The sequence below is a fragment of the Sylvia atricapilla genome, chromosome 24 (assembly GCF_009819655.1).
Source record: "Sylvia atricapilla isolate bSylAtr1 chromosome 24, bSylAtr1.pri, whole genome shotgun sequence".
In the NCBI taxonomy this organism is placed as follows: Eukaryota; Metazoa; Chordata; class Aves; order Passeriformes; family Sylviidae; genus Sylvia; species Sylvia atricapilla.
In genome coordinates this window covers 319,087-335,696 of record NC_089163.1, presented here as the reverse complement: position 1 = coordinate 335,696, position 16,610 = coordinate 319,087, and the positions used below count along the sequence as shown (strand labels likewise).

Genomic DNA, 16,610 nt, shown 5'->3' with positions numbered 1-16,610 from the left:
CACTGTTAAGAGCCCTCAGGCCACTTTGGCATGGAAAAGGTTCCCGTGCTGATGCTGTTTGCCAGACAGCTCGCGCTGCCCCAGCCTTCCTCAGCCTCTGCCTGGCCAACCCCAGGGACACTGGGCCTCCCAAGGACACCCTGGCGGCTGCACTAAGGACACAAGGACAGGCATGACTGGCTCAGGCGGCCCCACACCTCCCATGCTCCCAGGAATGAGCCAGGTTTGCCCAGAGAATCTGTGGCTTCCCGTCCCTGGAGTATCCAAGGCCAGGCTGGACAGGGCTTGGAGCAGCCTGGGGCAGTGGGAGGTGTCCCTGCACATGGAATGAGGTGAGCTTTAAGGTCCCTTCCAGCCCAAACCTTCCCACAACTCCAAATCACACACAAAGCCACTGCAGCCCCTGTGCCAGGCCCAGGCTCATACCCCCCACAGCAACACACACAGGCACCGACTGGATAGAAAGATTTTATCAAGTTTTAAAAAAGAATCAAAAAAATTATTACTTCTTTTTATACATGTACATTACAAAATATTTGCAGTTGGGATCTTCATCCAGGGGTTACTGAGCTGATTATTAAAAACAACAAAACAAAGCAGCAGGAAATCTGGCTTATACAGCAACCGACAGGGAAAAGCACAGACATTACATGGGAATACAGAAGGCAGGGAGTCTGCACTGGGATGTGCAGGTACGGACCAGGGGCGGGCTCTGCTCCCCCACACCCACTGCCTCCCTGCACAGTCCGGCCATCAGTGTTTGTTTCGCAGGGGTAAAAAACAACCTGACAAATCTACAGTATTTTGCTCACAAGTTTGGGGTTTTTCATCCTTTTTTTCTTCTTTCTAAGCAGAGTTTCACTGCTGAAACTCCTTTGGTCTGAAGTGAGGAACCCCCTGCACCCTGAGAGTATCCGTCAAAGTGGCCCTTCCAACCCCAGCCTGGCTGGGTCCATGGAGGACACTTCCCATCCCTCCTCTCCCACCTCGTCTCCTGCTCAGCAATAAACCCCTAAGATACAAGTGGAATAATTACTCTTATAAATATATTTATATCATGTAGGAAAATAAGGCACTTCAGGAGGGGTTACAGCTTGTCTAATTCTATGACATTCTAATCAGGAAGAAAAATGGGTTAGTTTCTGAAGTGAATTAAAATGAATGTTAATACAGTAATAAAAACATCGGATCCACTTCCACTTCAAGGCTTTGTTTAGAAAGGAAGAGAAGAAAGCACCCCCGAAATCCAACAGCAGTGAAACCTGACCCGGGGCAGCTGCATCTGCCCTGCCTGGCAGCTCCGTCCCAGAGTCCCTCCAGGGCAGGGACTTCCAAAAGAAACACGTAAAATAAGTTCATGTTCCAAAAAAAAAAAAAAAAAAAAAAGAAAAGAAAAAAATCTACCCTTTCCCTGAAATGACACTCTGCAGGATTCCTCAGCCATCTGGGACCTCCGGGAGCCCCTTCCCTGGCTCTGATAAGGGGAGGAGAAGCGGTGAAGGTCAGCGGCTGCGGGCCGAGCCCGGGGAGCCGGGAGGAGGCAGTCCCCGCCGGGGGAAGGGAAGGGAAGGGAAGGGAAGGGAAGGGAAGGGAAGGGAAGGGAAGGGAAGGGAAGGGAAGGGAAGGGAAGGGAAGGGAAGGGAAGGGAAGGGAAGGGAAGGGAAGGGAAGGGAAGGGAAGGGAAGGGAAGGGAAGGGAAGGGAAGGGAAGGCGGCTCCCGGCACGGCTGAAATGGCTCCAGAGGAGAGCAGGAGGCTGCTCGTGGGGAGCACCGGCTCCTGCCCCAGGCTTTGGGAAACGCTCGAGGTTCACCCCAGCCCCCACGAGAGGGGAGAAGGAGTAAGAGCCCACGATACGAGGGCAGAGGTGTAGGGCAGCCCCGCACTTCCAGCACAGCTGCTCTGTCTTGCAAAGGTTGGTTTTGGCACCTCTCCTTCTCCCCTACTGCTTTCAAAAACATTGAGCTCACTTGGTGGCCCAGAGCTCTGCGATTTTGCAACCATACTCAGAGATGGCCCCTCTCTGGAGCAGCTGTTTCTCAGGGATCCCTACACCAGCTAGGCCTGCTTGGCAATCAAAGATTTAGGGGAAAGAAAAAAAAAAAAAAGCAGGAATCAAAGCACAATTAAAAAATACTCCGTCAACCAACCTCCCCCTACCTGTGCACAACCCTTTTGTTTCGGATCCCGCAGTTTTGATTCCCGCCCTGGGATGGGATTTGGGAGCAGAGGGCGTTTCCAGCAGCCTTGCAGGGATAAGGCAGCGTCCCTCCTGCTGCTTGGAGGCCCGTGGAGCCACCTCCACCCGCGGCCGTGCCCACGCAGCAGCATCCTTGTGCAACAGGCAGCTTGAGGGATGTGTCCCAGCACCCCGGGCACGGCCCTGCCCCACCCATCGGGGCTCGGGGAATATGGCACTTTGGGGTATTTCAGGCAACAGGAAGACTTACTCCCCTTTCCCAACAAGGGCTAAGTCTAGTTAAGGCAATCTCAAATTTAGCCAGGTTTGGCATTTGCAGGCTCCTGTTTCCCTGTGTGATGCTGCTGTCAGCCCGGGTTAGCTCAGGGCCCGTTGTTCCTGGGAACTTGTCTCCGGACCTTGTCAGCTGGAGGAGGATGCTCTCAGAGAGAGCAGCAGAACGAGGCAGAGCCCCTCTCATCCCCTCACCCAGCTTGCAGCAACCATCCCCGTGCATTTGCGGGTCTCTCCAGTGCAGCACGGCTCACTGCACTCCAGGGGTTTGTTCCCTCTCTCTTCCAGAAGCCAGCACTGTGGGGATGCCTGGCTGCCCTCTGCACCTGCCTGCAGACAAAACCCCACGGCACAGCAGCCAGGGAATCTCTGCGGTCTCACTGGGTGCAGCCTGATCTGCACGCCTGAGCCCATCCTCCAGGCCAGCTCTGCCCCGGCCAAGATGAACACACACACAAGGAATCAGTAAGAACTCGATGGCACAAGCTGAAGCCATCAATCAACTCCCAGGCAGGATTTCCAGCAAGCCTCAGGCAGGGCCCAGTGTTCCAGGTATCAGCAACATCATTAAAGGAGGCGAGGCAGGGAAGAGAGACAGGCACAGGCTGGTGAAATACTTTAGGAAAGGCAAAGAGATGGGAGAGTTGGTCTTAGTGGGACACACATCCCACAACAGCTGGACCCATAACCTCAAAAAGGCTTTGGAATTGCTTTTTGCATGACCCTTACTGAGTCATGTCCAAATTAAAATACACATCAGGGGTATCTGGGTTAAATTTCCAAGATATGCTCATATTCTATGTAAGGTAACATAAAACAGTGATAAAACCGAGGTCAGCTAGTTCAAATTCCCCATTTTCCCCTGCCAGTATTGGATCTATAGTGAGCAGCCTGGGAATTAATTCACAGGGTTAGTGAGGAGAAAAAACGTTCTCTTAAAATTAACTAATGAATTATAATAACAAAATTAGGGTAGGTTAGGTCTGATGTAACTGATGGGCAACTCGGTTCACACACACAATGTTTTTAGGCACACAAACTCCCCTCCTCCCTAGGGGGAAGGGAGAAGAAGCAAAGGCAATACCAGCATTTAAATCCCTGTGTTAAAAGTATGGTCACCCTGCTAAAAAAAGCACCTCTCAAACTGCACTGGCAGGCCAAAGACCACCACAGTGCCTGGTGTTCAGAAAACCCCTTCCCACCCCATCTCCCTGTCTTAGGCACTGGATTTGGAATTTTAAAACACAATCTCAGCATGAATTGCAGCAAATCAGCCCAGCGAGGTCTGGCCACTGCTCAGAGCTGACCACAGATGTGTCTCAGTGGGGCAGTGGCTCTGCTTTCCCAAGAGTGGGAAGCTGAGCAAGCATCCTGCCCTGGTTTTACATCCCTCTGTGCAAGTCTCCTCTTGGCAAAGCAGCCCAGGAGATCTGAGGAAGGTAAAGGCAGCTTCTAAAATAAAAAAAAAAGACCCTCCTTACATTGCACCCAAGGCACTCAGCAGCCTTGGAGCTGGGAAGTGCACCCCACACAGGGTGATCTGGAATTAATACTCAGGGGTCAGGGGGGAAAGAATTGTGCACTATTGCCAAAAACCTGATTATTTGACAGTGGGATGCAGCAGAGAACTGACATTTAAAGCCCATTTTCTTGCAGCACTACCAGTATTCACTGGCAAGGAAGAGCCATCAGATCAACTGTCTGCTGTTGCACTGAGAAAACCAGCTGAAAATGTCCTTCATCCAAAAGGCCACACGGCCACAACAGGATCATCCACCTTTACTTTAAAAATCCCTCAGGATGGAGGGTTTATATGTGCTCTGCCTGGTGGCATCAAAAATCTAGAGGTTTAGCTCTCTTTTAAATAAGCAACCGTTACACCCCCTCCAGCTAAATCCCAACGCCGCATCCTCGGTGTCTGCGAGGAGACCTTTGGGAAAGGCAGAGCACGGAGTCCCGCCAAAGCCGCAGGGGAGGGAGAGGGGAGATATGCTGCTGGTTCTCTGCAAACCCTTGGCACATCTTTGGTTACAGGGTGAAAAGGATGCGGTGCGAGGTTTGGCCACCTGATTCTGTAAGAAGCAAACCCAGGAGAGGAGGGAAGGAGGGCTGGCAGCGTGGCTAATCCGACCACTCGTCCTCGTCGAACTCGGAGGAGTCGTCCTCGGAGTCGCTGTACTCCACGGCGATGCGGCGCGACAGGATCGTGGCCACGTCATTGCCCACCACATCCCGCTTCTCCTGCTCCCGCTGCTCCTCCACCTTGCGCAGCTGGAAGCCTGTTGGCAAACAGGGAACCGAGGCCATCACCTGAGGGTCTTGGTGACACTGAGACCTCCCTTTGTCACAGGGCTCTGAGGCAGTGCTGGGATAACGCTGATGGTGACAGCCACGACAGGCTGGGTGGGGAGGTGGAATGGGAAGCAAACCCCTTCTGTGCCCCTCCACAGGGTAACCCCACTGCTGTACACTCCCCAGCAAACCTGGACCACACCAGTTCTGGCACTGCCATCTCCGGAAGTGTTGGGGGAAACATAAAACCCAGCAGGGTGCTCATGAGGGTGTGCAGACAAGGAGGGACCCCAAGGGACAAGCCTTGAGCAGCGAGGCAGTCACAGCAGCGCCAGGAGAAGCTCCCCAGGGCTCTCCACAGGCAAAGGGGAGCACTGGCGTGGGCACACAGCCTTACCTTGCCGAATGGCCGACAGCAGGTCGCTCCTGGCATCGCTGACCGCAGGCAGGGACGACTTGGCCTTGGCCGTGGAGGTGTCAGAGGGGGGCGGAGGCGGTGGGGGACCCTCCAGGCCGCTGGAGACCAGGGGTGGGGGCCCTGGAGGGGGTGGGGGTGGTGGTGGGGGCGGCGCAGTCCCACTGCCCGGCTGTGGGGCTGGGAGAACACTGCTGTAGTCGACTGCTGGGGGAGGTGGGGGAGGCGGAGGGGCGGCAAACTCGGGGTGAGGGGGGAAAGATGGGGGCGAGGGCGGTGGGGGGTTCCCGGGGACGGGAATCCCATGGGAGGTGGTGGAGGGGGGGTGTTTTCCATCAGTGGTGGTGGTGGAGGAGGAGCTGGAGGGGGAGCAAAGCCCGGCCTGGCTGCCGAGGGTGATCCGATCGGAGGAGCTGGTGGTGGGTGGCTGGGGCTAACCAGGCTGGATCGTTTGGGCCCTCCAGAACCAGAACCTCTTTGGTTGTCTACAGGATAGCTGTGGCAACAGAACGACAGAGACAGGGAATTAGCCCTGAGGCCAGATCAGACTGTACAGTCTCCATGCTAATGCAAATCATGTGTGTTTGCTGCAGTCCAGACAAAAAAAAAATCCAAGTTCCAGCTTTAACTGATGTTTCCATGAGACCTCACTCCTTGGTTTTAGTTCCCTCACATTGTTTCTTTTGGCCTACACCTCCAAAACAAAGGAAAAGCAGGAATGCTGTCCTCCATCCATCTCCCAGGCTGACAAGAACATGAGCCACCTCACCTCCATCAGAGGGCAGGTGGGCACGTCCCAGCTTGGAGCAGGCTCCTGGCTCCAGAGCTCCTGCCATCAGCCCTGCTCGCTGCAGTCAGGCCTGTGACAGGCCAGGCAGGGATCAGGGATGTCTGCGGGGACAAACTGCACGAGGAGGGCGGGGCTGCCAGGTCAGCATGTGCTCTGAACACCTGCTGGGAACGGATCTCCTCCCTGGATTCCACGGCTCGGAGATGCCGTGGGGAGTGAAGGGGAGGACACGGGAACCAATGTGCTCATATGGAAAACACCACTGCATGAGAACTGAATCTCCCATTGTGGAGGCTCTGTTCATCCCACAGGACTCCACTGCCCGTGTAACATCCTGTGCAAGAGAAGCCCCAAACTGACACCTCCTTCCATGGTAAGACAGAAACATCTGCCACAAAAACATCACCATTTTTAACAGTGCTGATCCAAAACAGACTCCTGAAGATCAAATCTACCTCCCAGGGCTCCTTAAAAACAACCATCAAAAAAAAAAAACCAGAGAAGGGAGATCTGTGGGGTTGGGCAAAGATCTAAGCAACTGCATAAGGCAGTGAAAGCTTTATCTGAGAGCTCATGTCTGCTCTGCCCGAGAGGCACAGGCTGCAGAGTGCAGTGCTGGGTCTCTCTGACACATCAGAAGAGCTTTTGCTGCAGCATTGCTGCCTTTGGATAAGATGGAGAGAAGCCAAGCAGCCCTGTCTATCAGACAGACTTTCTCTTGTTCCTCTTGACTCTGTTTAAACGTCTTAAAAAAAAAAGAAGTCCACTCTTGTTTTGCCCTTTGCATCTTGAGCCACTGCTGGACCATAACTCTCATCTCTGGAGGTGCCTGGGAGTCACCATTTCATCCAATTCAAAGTAAATGACCTGAACTTGCACCCAAGTCTCTGGGAAGGAGGCAGCTGCTGTGCTCGGGTCCTTGAAATTTAAATACATCTCCATCTCCAGTGCCCATATCTTGTGTTTCTCACACATCAGAGCAAGAGGTTAAAGAAGCTGTTCTTTGCAAAGCTCTGCCATGGAATATCCTGAGTAGGATGAGACTCACAAGGATCATCGTGATCAACCCCTGGCCCTGCACAGGACACCCCCAAGAATCCCACCATGTGCCTGAGAGCATTGTCCAAATGGAACATAAGGAACAAAAGTCCATGCTATGGAACAGCTGCATTGGAAAACCACAGCAATGGAGCCAAACCATTCCCTGGGACACCGCTGTGGAATAAATCTGCTCCAGTTCTCCCCTTCTGCCTGGGATTCACGGAGAGCTGTGCTGCCTGTGCCCCTGCCCTGCCCGCAGTCGCACCGCCTTTCCAGACAGCAGCATTATGGTTCCCATACAACGCCCATTAGGAAGTTCTGCTGAACTATCTCAGCCTGTCTCATGTCATCCTTTTACACCACCTACTACTCCCTGGTGACAGAAGGGATCCCGTAGGCTTACCTAAATTCCAGCGGGGGCGGAGGCAGGCTGTCATCTGGGAACGAGGGAGGTGGTGGCACAATGGAGTCGGGCTGCGGCGGTGGCGGGTAGCAGCTCCCGTCCGTGCCCTCGCCGGAGCCGATGCTGCCGTTCTGATACACCGTGTTGGAGGGGTACCTGGGGAAAGCAAGGTGAACGCTTAAACAGCTCAAGGCAATGTCTAAAGCTCGGTTTTTTCCCCCCAGTGATTTGTCCAGAGAGGTTGGCTGCCCCATCCCTGGAAGTGCCCAAGGCCAGGGTGGATGGGCTTGGAGCTATCTGGTATAGTGGAAGGCATCCCTGCCCATGGCAGGGGGTGGAACTGGATGGATTTTAAGGCCCTTTCCAACCCAAATCAGTCCATGATTTTACCTCATTAAAAAAACCTCTCTATTTCTCAAAGACTCCTATATGGAGAACCACATACACCTGTATGTGCCTGCTCTGTGTAATTCTTTGGCTAAAATTGGCTCAGGTGCTGCCCTGTTTATGGCTGCTGCACACCAGAACAGCAGGAGTGTATGTTTTAATAAACAAGCAAACACCTGAATAAATGCATTTTTCTTGACACTTGATTTTGTAAAAACACTTAAGAGTGTTTTGACCAACTTGGACTTAAAGAACTTGCAGTTACACTAAGTATCATCAGTGGCAAAAACAGGAGATACTCAAAGATGACAAAAAACAAGCTCGAGAATATCAAAACGGAAACAGCAATGCCATTAAAACAACTATTCAAGCTGGAATAGTACTGAAAGAGACTCTCACGCTTTCAGTGGACTCATTTCACTGTGGGGAGGGGGAACCACCCTATTTTTGGGGGCTCTGAACCCCAAGTGAATCCAAATGCAAGAACGCACTCACATGAGAAAAGAGAGGAGCAGGAAATGGTGCTGTTGTGCTGCTCGATTCCCCTGCTAGAAACCAAACCTGTTCTCTTATTAAACTAAAAGCAAGTTTTATTTTTAGCTGGAGAGTGTGATTTAAAGAGAGATTTTTTCTTATATGAAAGGAAGCTGCAAGGAAGAAGAGCATTGTGGGAATTCGGTCTGCTTCCAGCCTTGCTGGTGTCAAAAGTTAAATGAATTCCCAAGCCAGAAGTGCTAAAGAGAGATCTGTAGCTTGAAATACTTGGATGGGGACAGCCCCCGCCTCAACTTTAGGGTGTGAAGAGCCATTTGTGAAATGTAACAAAGCCATCACACAATGGCACTGAGATGCCACCCTCTGCTGGGTGTGAGGGAAGGGCACTGCCGTGGGGCAGAGCCAAAGCTCCCAACACCTCTGTGCCCACAGGCAGCGAGAGCAGCCAGAGCCGTTCCTGCCACCTTGTTCCAACCGTGCAGTTCCCTGATTTATTTGGCAAATTTTAAATCAGCAGATGGATTTACTTTGGAGAATCTGATTAGTGGTAGTATCGATCCGTGGATCTGGAGGAGCTGCAGCACAGGGTGAACTGCATCCAAATCACCCAGCCCCAGAGCTGCTTACCCAGCAGGACCATGCTTGTCCTTTGACTCGACAAATTCTTGTCCCATTTTCAGCTTCTCCCATTCCTCTTTCCGGGTTTTGATTTTCCGCGGATTCACATTTCCTCGGTTCGGATTCTCCTTTTTCTCTTTCTAAGAGAGGAGGAATCAAACACAAGCTTTATTTTGCTTTAAATTCTCTGGGAATAGAGAGGGACAGGACAGACCTGGAGCAGTTACAACAAGACCCGATCTTAAAGAGGATTTTTAGTTTACTTTCCTGATTGCTGCACTCTCCAAAGATCTTCCATATAAAAAAGCTGGAGCACAGACAACACAAAAAATGCCAGACAACATCAGGTTGCCCAGTGCAGCCCAGACACAACACCATCATCATCCCCTGGCATAAGCAGCTTGAGGGCAGAGTAAAAGCTCAGTTTCTCACATCAATTTAGGTTTTGGCCTGTGTCAAGATGCCCAAATCTCACCTTCACCCTGATGGTGCTCAGTGCTCTGGGGTGCAATATGGACACTTGCCCACAGAGAACTGGGCTTTAGATGGCCTCACTCAGAATTCTGACACACCTGAAATCTCTCCTTTGTTATTTTTCATTGAAGAATCGCAATCTGTTTTCATGCTTAATACTCCAGTTGCGCAGAAGCTAAATAAAATATGCTAAGACTACATCTCTTATGCTATTATATAATATAACATTAAGGCCCAAAGACGGTGACATTTGGAAAAAACAATTACAAGTATCTTTGTGCTCTTTTTTAATTAACAAGGATGTGGGTAAACCAGATTGATCCCATAGGAAATCCAAAAGTGCAAACCTGAATTTTGGATAGCAAATTTGGAGTGCAAAATTTATTAACAATTCCCACTTCCTATTCTTCCCTTCCTCACCCTATGTTTCCGTTTTCCTTCATGATATCCTTGGTGTCCTGAAGCATTTTCTCCTTCCAAAGGTCGAAGAATATGAAGGATTTGGTAGAATTTAAGCGCCTCTTTGCCATCATCCCTGGAACAGGGAGAGAAAAAAACCACACAGACAAGGATCAAGTCAAAACAGTTCTTTGAAGGAAACCAAGGCACTGTCTCAGATGACAGTCTGAAAGTGCAGCGAGATGGTCACAAGTGCTGTTCCTGCCTCTGCCCCCCGTTTCAGAACAGGAAGAGACCATCATTTCAGTCATCCCAGCTCTCCCACATCCTATTCCTTTCGCCTTCACACAAACCCTCCATTACTCAGCACCTGAAGAGCTCAACTGCTCTGAACCATCACCAGGAGAGCAGCAGGTCTCTCCCACTTCAACTCCCTCCTGTTTGTGCTGTATTTTGGTGTGAAAAAAGCTCCTCCTCCAGCTCAGGAACCCTAAATCAGACCAGCAGCGTCCTTGAAGCTCCTGAGTGAGCACACACAGACTCCCTCTCCTCCCACTTTGCAGTGCAGCCGCGTCTGGCAGGAGACAGCTGCCTCCAGCTATCTGTAATTACTTTTTACCTGCTCAGAAGGTATTTATGGATGTGGGATAAGTCTCTGGATTCTGATCCCCTTTACTTCTGCTACCTACAAGATGGAATCAGAGTGGGACTGCTCGGAACTGGCTACACAGTCAGCACAGGTCCCACCAGATGTCTCAGAGCAGGGACTGGAGGCCACAGGAAGCACCACCAGGTGCCTGCTGCACCCACCTGGGTGAGAGCCACCTCCAGGTGAATGCTCTGCATCTCACACTGCAGCTCTTTGGAAAGGAGCCACTGGGCTCCGGAGGAGCACAAGAAAAATGCCTCATCTGCAGCACACCCAGCATGGTTCTGCAGCGCCAGCCACGCCTGGCCCCAAGGCACTCACAAAAGTGACAGCAGAACACCAAAGAGATCATTTTCTAGCTACGTTCATTTGTATGACCTCAAAAGCAAAGTTTCACATAATCCAAAGGACAGAGATCTCCTGGTGTATCCTGGTGATTTTGCAGCTCAATTTCCTAGTGGAAACAGCTACTTCAGTCCAGCACAGGACAGGAAAGGACCTCCCCAGCAGGTTGGGAGGAAGAGGTTCTTCTCTGCAAGGGAAGAGGAAGGTACTGCACCCCTACCTGTAGGGTGAGAGGAAGTTGAGAGGTGGAGGGGTATTGCAGGTCCTGTAGGTTTCGAGGACAGGCACAGGGAGAGAATCTCTGTCAAAGAGCTTCTGGTCCTGAGTGGTGGAGCTTTTGAAGGCCTTCCTGGTGTTAATGCCTTGCAAGGAGACTGTAAGGAAGAGGAGAGAACAAGTGAAGAACAGCTTGACCCAGGCCAATGACACTGAAGCAGTGAACATCTGATTTCAGTCGGCGTTCTTGGCATGCTTTACAGTTCCTAAGGTCAGGTTCCTTTTCCCACAGATCCCTTGGGAAACCCATCAAATCTCCAGTGTGCTGCCAAGATCCACTGCTCCATCAACACAGCTCTCCCTCGAGGGCCCATGGGCATTGGAACTCCTGTGACCAAGCTCAAGCAGCTGATCCACTGCCACCCAACTGCTGGAGGGCGAGTTCCCACATGGAGAGTCCCTGAAGAGCAAAGCCAAAAGGGCTGTCCACAAGTGCTCTACCGGGAGGCAGGGGAATAGTCCCTCTTAGCTCCAGAGAACACATTCCAACACCCATGGCAGTGTCACGCCGGGTTTATGGTGCTGAACCAACCATGCTGACTCAATGAGAACCTTCAGCATGCTCCAGCTGTGCTCCACTCCATTACCTTCCTCCTCTTTGGGATCCAGCTGAGTGACTTTGACTTGCAGGCGGTCAACTCTCTCGACGAGACTGCTCACCCGGGAGGCAAAGGTGTTGGCTTGAGTAAACAACTCTCCAAATATGTCTTCTGCAGATTTACCTGCAATATTGAAGTGCCCACATTACCCCCATGAATCACAACAGACCATGCTCAGTCTCCCAGCTTGTTTTCTTGAAGAAAGAAGAAAGAAAGGAAGAAAGAAAGAAGCAACCACTCTTCTTTTCAAGTTTATCAGGGCTGAGTTTAACATCCAGGAAGAAAGGGCTTTGTTCCACCAAAACCTGACATTTCCAAGGGATCTTCAAGCAATAAGGAAAAAATTGAGACATACTTTAAAGTCTGTTACAGTAACAAACTAAAGAGGGCTGACAACACTACACTGGACTGAATGTGGATGTATCTGAAGGTCCTTCAAGATTCTCTGCTGCTCTGTTTATTAGACAAGAAAATACAGCTAGATTTTTATTGCTCTGGAGAATCTCAAAGGCTCCCAGTCTCCAGCAGGCCTGCCTCCAGGGGAGCTGGGATATATTTACAAGCTCAAAGCACTCTGGAAGTAGAGAGCAGACCCAGTCCTGGATCCCAAAGCTGGAGCTGAAACCGCAGCTGACAGCACTGACCTTGCTGTTCCTTCAGGTGGCAGTGTCTGAAAAATTGATGCATTCACATTGATTCTAAATCAAAACCAAAGGGGAACTTCTCAATCAGGGACACTCTCTCTGGAGCACCGTGGACTACCCACTGGGGTGCTATGACAAGAACCATCCATGGTTTGCACCATTTGAGTGCCCGGGGCTCAGATCAGGAGCTGCACCACTCACAGGAGTAACAAAAACATGGCCTTGTCCTTAGGAATTAAAACCTACAGTGCAACAAGAGATGGCCACAGGTAGACAGGGGTGGGAGACCTGGAAGAAACCCAAGAACTTCCAGTGAGCCCTGTCTTTTTGTTCTGCTCCCAGGCACAACCCAAGACAGGGAGCCCCAAGCACGCTGAGGACAGCGTGGAGCAGAGCAGACTTGGCAGTGACCGCAGACATGGGCCCGTGGTGTTCCCACTGATGGGAAACATTTCCAGCCACGGCTGCTGAGTACAAGGCTGCTCCCAATAAGCAGTCTGGTTTTGAAGTGCATACATCATATGGTCAACAGTTTGTTCTGGAATCTGTTACGTCCCAAAGATCCTCTCCGACATTCAGGAAAGAAAAACCAGTTGGAAGTCTAATTGCAACAGTAATTTTGGAAAACATGGTTGTCTACAGAGTCAGGGAGACAAAGCACCCCCTGCCCAAGGCAAGGCGAGGGCATCCCCCAAAGCCCAGCCTGCACAACACACCTCCCAGCTATCTATCCCACCATATCAACTCCTTGTTCCTGCTCCCAGGAGATCTCCTTACACTGCCAAGCACGGGGAACAAGCCAGGTTAAAATTCAACCTTCTCCACCCCTTTTGGTGGCAATGCCAGGTCCAAGTGTTTGTAGAAAGCAAATGCTGAAGGTTAACTTCAACTGACCTCTTCCTTCCACCCTCCCAGACAATGCAGACTCCACATATGCTCAGTTAACAAACCCAAACTCATGAGAAGAATTTTATGTTTGGAGATCTAAGGGCCAGGTAGCTCTTCTTCTAGCCATGTTTCATGAAGCAATCTCCATTTTCAACATCAGCACAGACCAGTTCTCCTATTTGACCAAAGAGAGTAAAAATTTATCTGTGGGAAAATGTGAAACCTTCCAGCAACAGCTCAAAAAAAAAAAAGGTTGCAATTTCGTTTCTACTTTCACAAGAAGCAAAAAATATTTTTGAATTTCACAAGGAACTGCAACAAGCACTAGGGGAAAAATTAGGTCTTTGGTTTGCAAAGTATATTCCAAGTATAAAATAATATATAAGAGCATTTTCTATACTGGTTTGACCCTTAAGAGAGAAGAGATGGTCTGTGTTCCCTTGACTGGGTAAGTGCACCTGGAGTTATCACCCAGCATCTCACATGTTGCCTGAGCCTCTCAAACACTTTAGATGGGGCAAGACAGAGATTAATTTTTTAGTTTAGTTACTTTGACTGCAAAAGTGCAGCTCACAATCAGAATTATCTTTGTCATGCACTGGCAGGAAGACAGACGGCATGATTTAATAGGTCCTTCCATCTTCAGCTTGTGGATTCTGTAAAATCACACCAAACCCGCGCGGATCGACTTATACAAGTGCTCCCAGCTGCGATAGTAACGAAGGGTAAACTCACTGGAATATGAAAGTTTGACAAGATTTATGTTTGCATCTTTGTAAAGAGACCGTGGTGCACCAGGCATGGCTGATTATTCACTTGACAGGGCTGTCACAGCCTAGTGAACCTGCTCTACGTTCCTGTAATAGCAAAGGTACAAGGAGAGAGAGAATTTGTGTTTTCGGAGGAGAGAGGAAAGGGCAGGGGGCAGGAGTTTGGTCAGTTTGAGTGTGAGCATAGTCTAAACATTGCTTTATTTAAAACACTGCTGACCCTGGGGAGTGGATGGTGCCTCAGCATTCCTCCCACCCTGCCTTGCTCTCCTCTCACACCAAGTGTCAGCAGGAGGCACCTCTCCTCAGGTGCCTCCCAGGTACCTGTGACTGGTCTAGCAGCTCACAGCTCCTCTCATCCCCACACCTCACATCCCAGCTCCAGGGCACCTTCCCCAGAAGAACCCAGGCTGTGACATGGCTCCCAGTGTCTCAGAAGCAGAGAAACTTTGAATATCTGTGCAAAGAAGGTCTAAACCTGTGGGATCTGGCCAGGGCTGTCACACTAACCCACAGCATGTCTCTGAACAGGGATGAGCTCTCCCTGCAGCTGGGCTCTGCACGGCTTTACTGCCTCCTTCCTCACCATTTCACATGCATGAGATGGATTTCACCCACACTCTACAACCATCTTGGCTACCAGACCTAACAAATGAACAACGAGGGCCAGTTGAACACGAGCAGAGAGCCTGGTCTCGCCTGTGCAGTGACATTTCTCCAACCCAACAGAATGTGACACCGACTGGCAGCAAACACGGGCCCAGATTTCAGTGACAGCCATGCTTTGCACTGCTGGAAAGAGGCTGCACCCAAACTTTGCCTGCCACATGGCAGAAGACAAGGGCTTGCTTTGCAGAGCAAGCAGAAGGGCTTGCAAACACCCCAGAGGAGCTAAACAATAGATTAATTTGATTATCAATGTCTCCCTTCAAGGACAAAGGTGGTTAATCAGAACCCAGAGCATTTCAACAGTGAGTGGAGTCATCCCAGAGAGACCACAATTAACTCTTCGTTTCTCCTATGGCATGTAGGCCTGTGTTTTCCCTCCAGCTTTTCCAAGGCTATGGGTCAGCCCACTGGGGAGCTGAGGCAGGCACTGCTCCAGCTCACGCTGCCATTTGAGTGAAGCCCCAAACCACGGACACTCTGGAGGCACCACTTGGCTCTCATGGGTCTTTGGGTCTCACAACACAACAAACAGCAGCAGGGGCAAACAGGAGCTTCTGCGTGGGGGCTTTAATTATCTTTCATTAAAAATAAGACTACCGACATGGTGTAGATTCAACAGAGTCAGGCTCCATTTAGTAGCGCATGCAATTACAGGCACGTTCTCTGACACAAGATCCTGCCTGCTCCGAGAGCCTCCCATTTTACAAGCCTGAGTTGTGCTCCATCCTTCCATCTGCAGTTTCACTGCAGCCTCTCACATGCACACACACATACACACGCCCCCCTCCCCATTTTCTCTTAGATAGGAAGGCAGTGGGACCAGGGATATGAAATTAGCATCGGATTTCTTTAGGAAAACATTTTAGCATTACCCAGGGAAGGCAGATGGGGGAGAAATAGGAACACGAGAGTAGAAAGGGAGCTAAATAAAGAGCAGTAGCGACTCCTGAGGGCAACGCGCAGGCTCGCCATGGTACTCACTCAGGCTGCCCAGCTGTCGAATGACATTTGCCAGGGTGATGTTGGTCACGCATTCCAGCTCGCTCGGAACGCTAGGCAACGTCTGACGGCACAGGTGCCTTGGCTCAATGTTCCTCGTTACTAACGGCATGGTGGACCTGCTTCAGGCACTGTTCTGAAAGATGAAAAACAACCCAAAAAAGAAACAGGAAAGGATTACTCAACCGCAAATTCCAGGCACACCAGAGCCATGGTGTTCGTTTTTCCTGCTCTCAAATGGCTTTACTTATAAGCCTTCTCTCCCTGCTCCCCACCCTGAGAAAACTGGCTCATCAGAAATAAAGATCCTCCTGTTCTCGGACTTGCAGTGACAGCAGAGCCCCAGCAGCCCAGGTAGGGAGGCAGAGCTGGAGAAGCGCACATCCTCGCCCACACTCCCAGAGCTGCTGGCAGAGCTGCAGACGCTGTTCCCTCGCTGCCCCACAGGCTCCTGCCTCCCCTCACTCAGCCCCGCCGTGACTCTTACGAGCTCCTCTTCAGAAACATCTCCAACTTGCAATCAATAGCTGCTTAAACCACGGAGAAGAAGACAGGAGATGTTATTATACAAAAAGAGAAAGAACAAAACAGCACACCAAAGCACGGCTGGTGCCTCCCTCCCGGAGCAGCACCCGGGGCTCTCCTGGAACAACAGGAAGCGCTTGCAGCTGACCAGGAAACTTTCTGGTGACTGTTCCTTATCCTGCAGGCTGCACTCCTCTTCCCTTGGGAAATCCCCCAGGGATGAGGTTTACACTGGACCATTGTTTTCGTGCTAGAGCAGTTGAAGGTTTAGGGAGCTCTAATCAGGATGCAGAACTGGAGTGTACTCAGAAACAAGTCAGGATTGATTATACAACAGGCAGGACAAACTTCTAGTTCTTTAAAAAACTAATAAAATAAAAAACCTGAAGAAAACCTAAGTGTCTGGAAGTCATGCTTTGGACAAAAAACACTTTTATGTGCAGGTCAGTGCCCTGAAGTA

At 50.6% G+C, this 16,610-nt stretch overlaps 1 protein-coding gene across 1 annotated transcript in view; it reads right to left on the bottom strand.

Moving 5' to 3' along the window:
* Nucleotides 1–4,106: 4,106 nt before the first annotated feature.
* Nucleotides 4,107–16,610, bottom strand: part of WASF2 (WASP family member 2) — a 28,559-nt gene continuing 16,055 nt past the window's right edge. The window contains 11 exon segments of the mRNA XM_066335377.1: nt 4,107–4,751; nt 5,162–5,470; nt 5,473–5,675; nt 7,414–7,569; nt 8,923–9,053; nt 9,808–9,824; nt 9,827–9,891; nt 9,893–9,922; nt 11,001–11,154; nt 11,644–11,778; nt 15,608–15,761. Of these exon segments, the coding sequence (XP_066191474.1) occupies nt 4,594–4,751; nt 5,162–5,470; nt 5,473–5,675; nt 7,414–7,569; nt 8,923–9,053; nt 9,808–9,824; nt 9,827–9,891; nt 9,893–9,922; nt 11,001–11,154; nt 11,644–11,778; nt 15,608–15,737 (1,488 nt within the window). The 5' untranslated portion in view covers nt 15,738–15,761 and the 3' untranslated portion in view covers nt 4,107–4,593.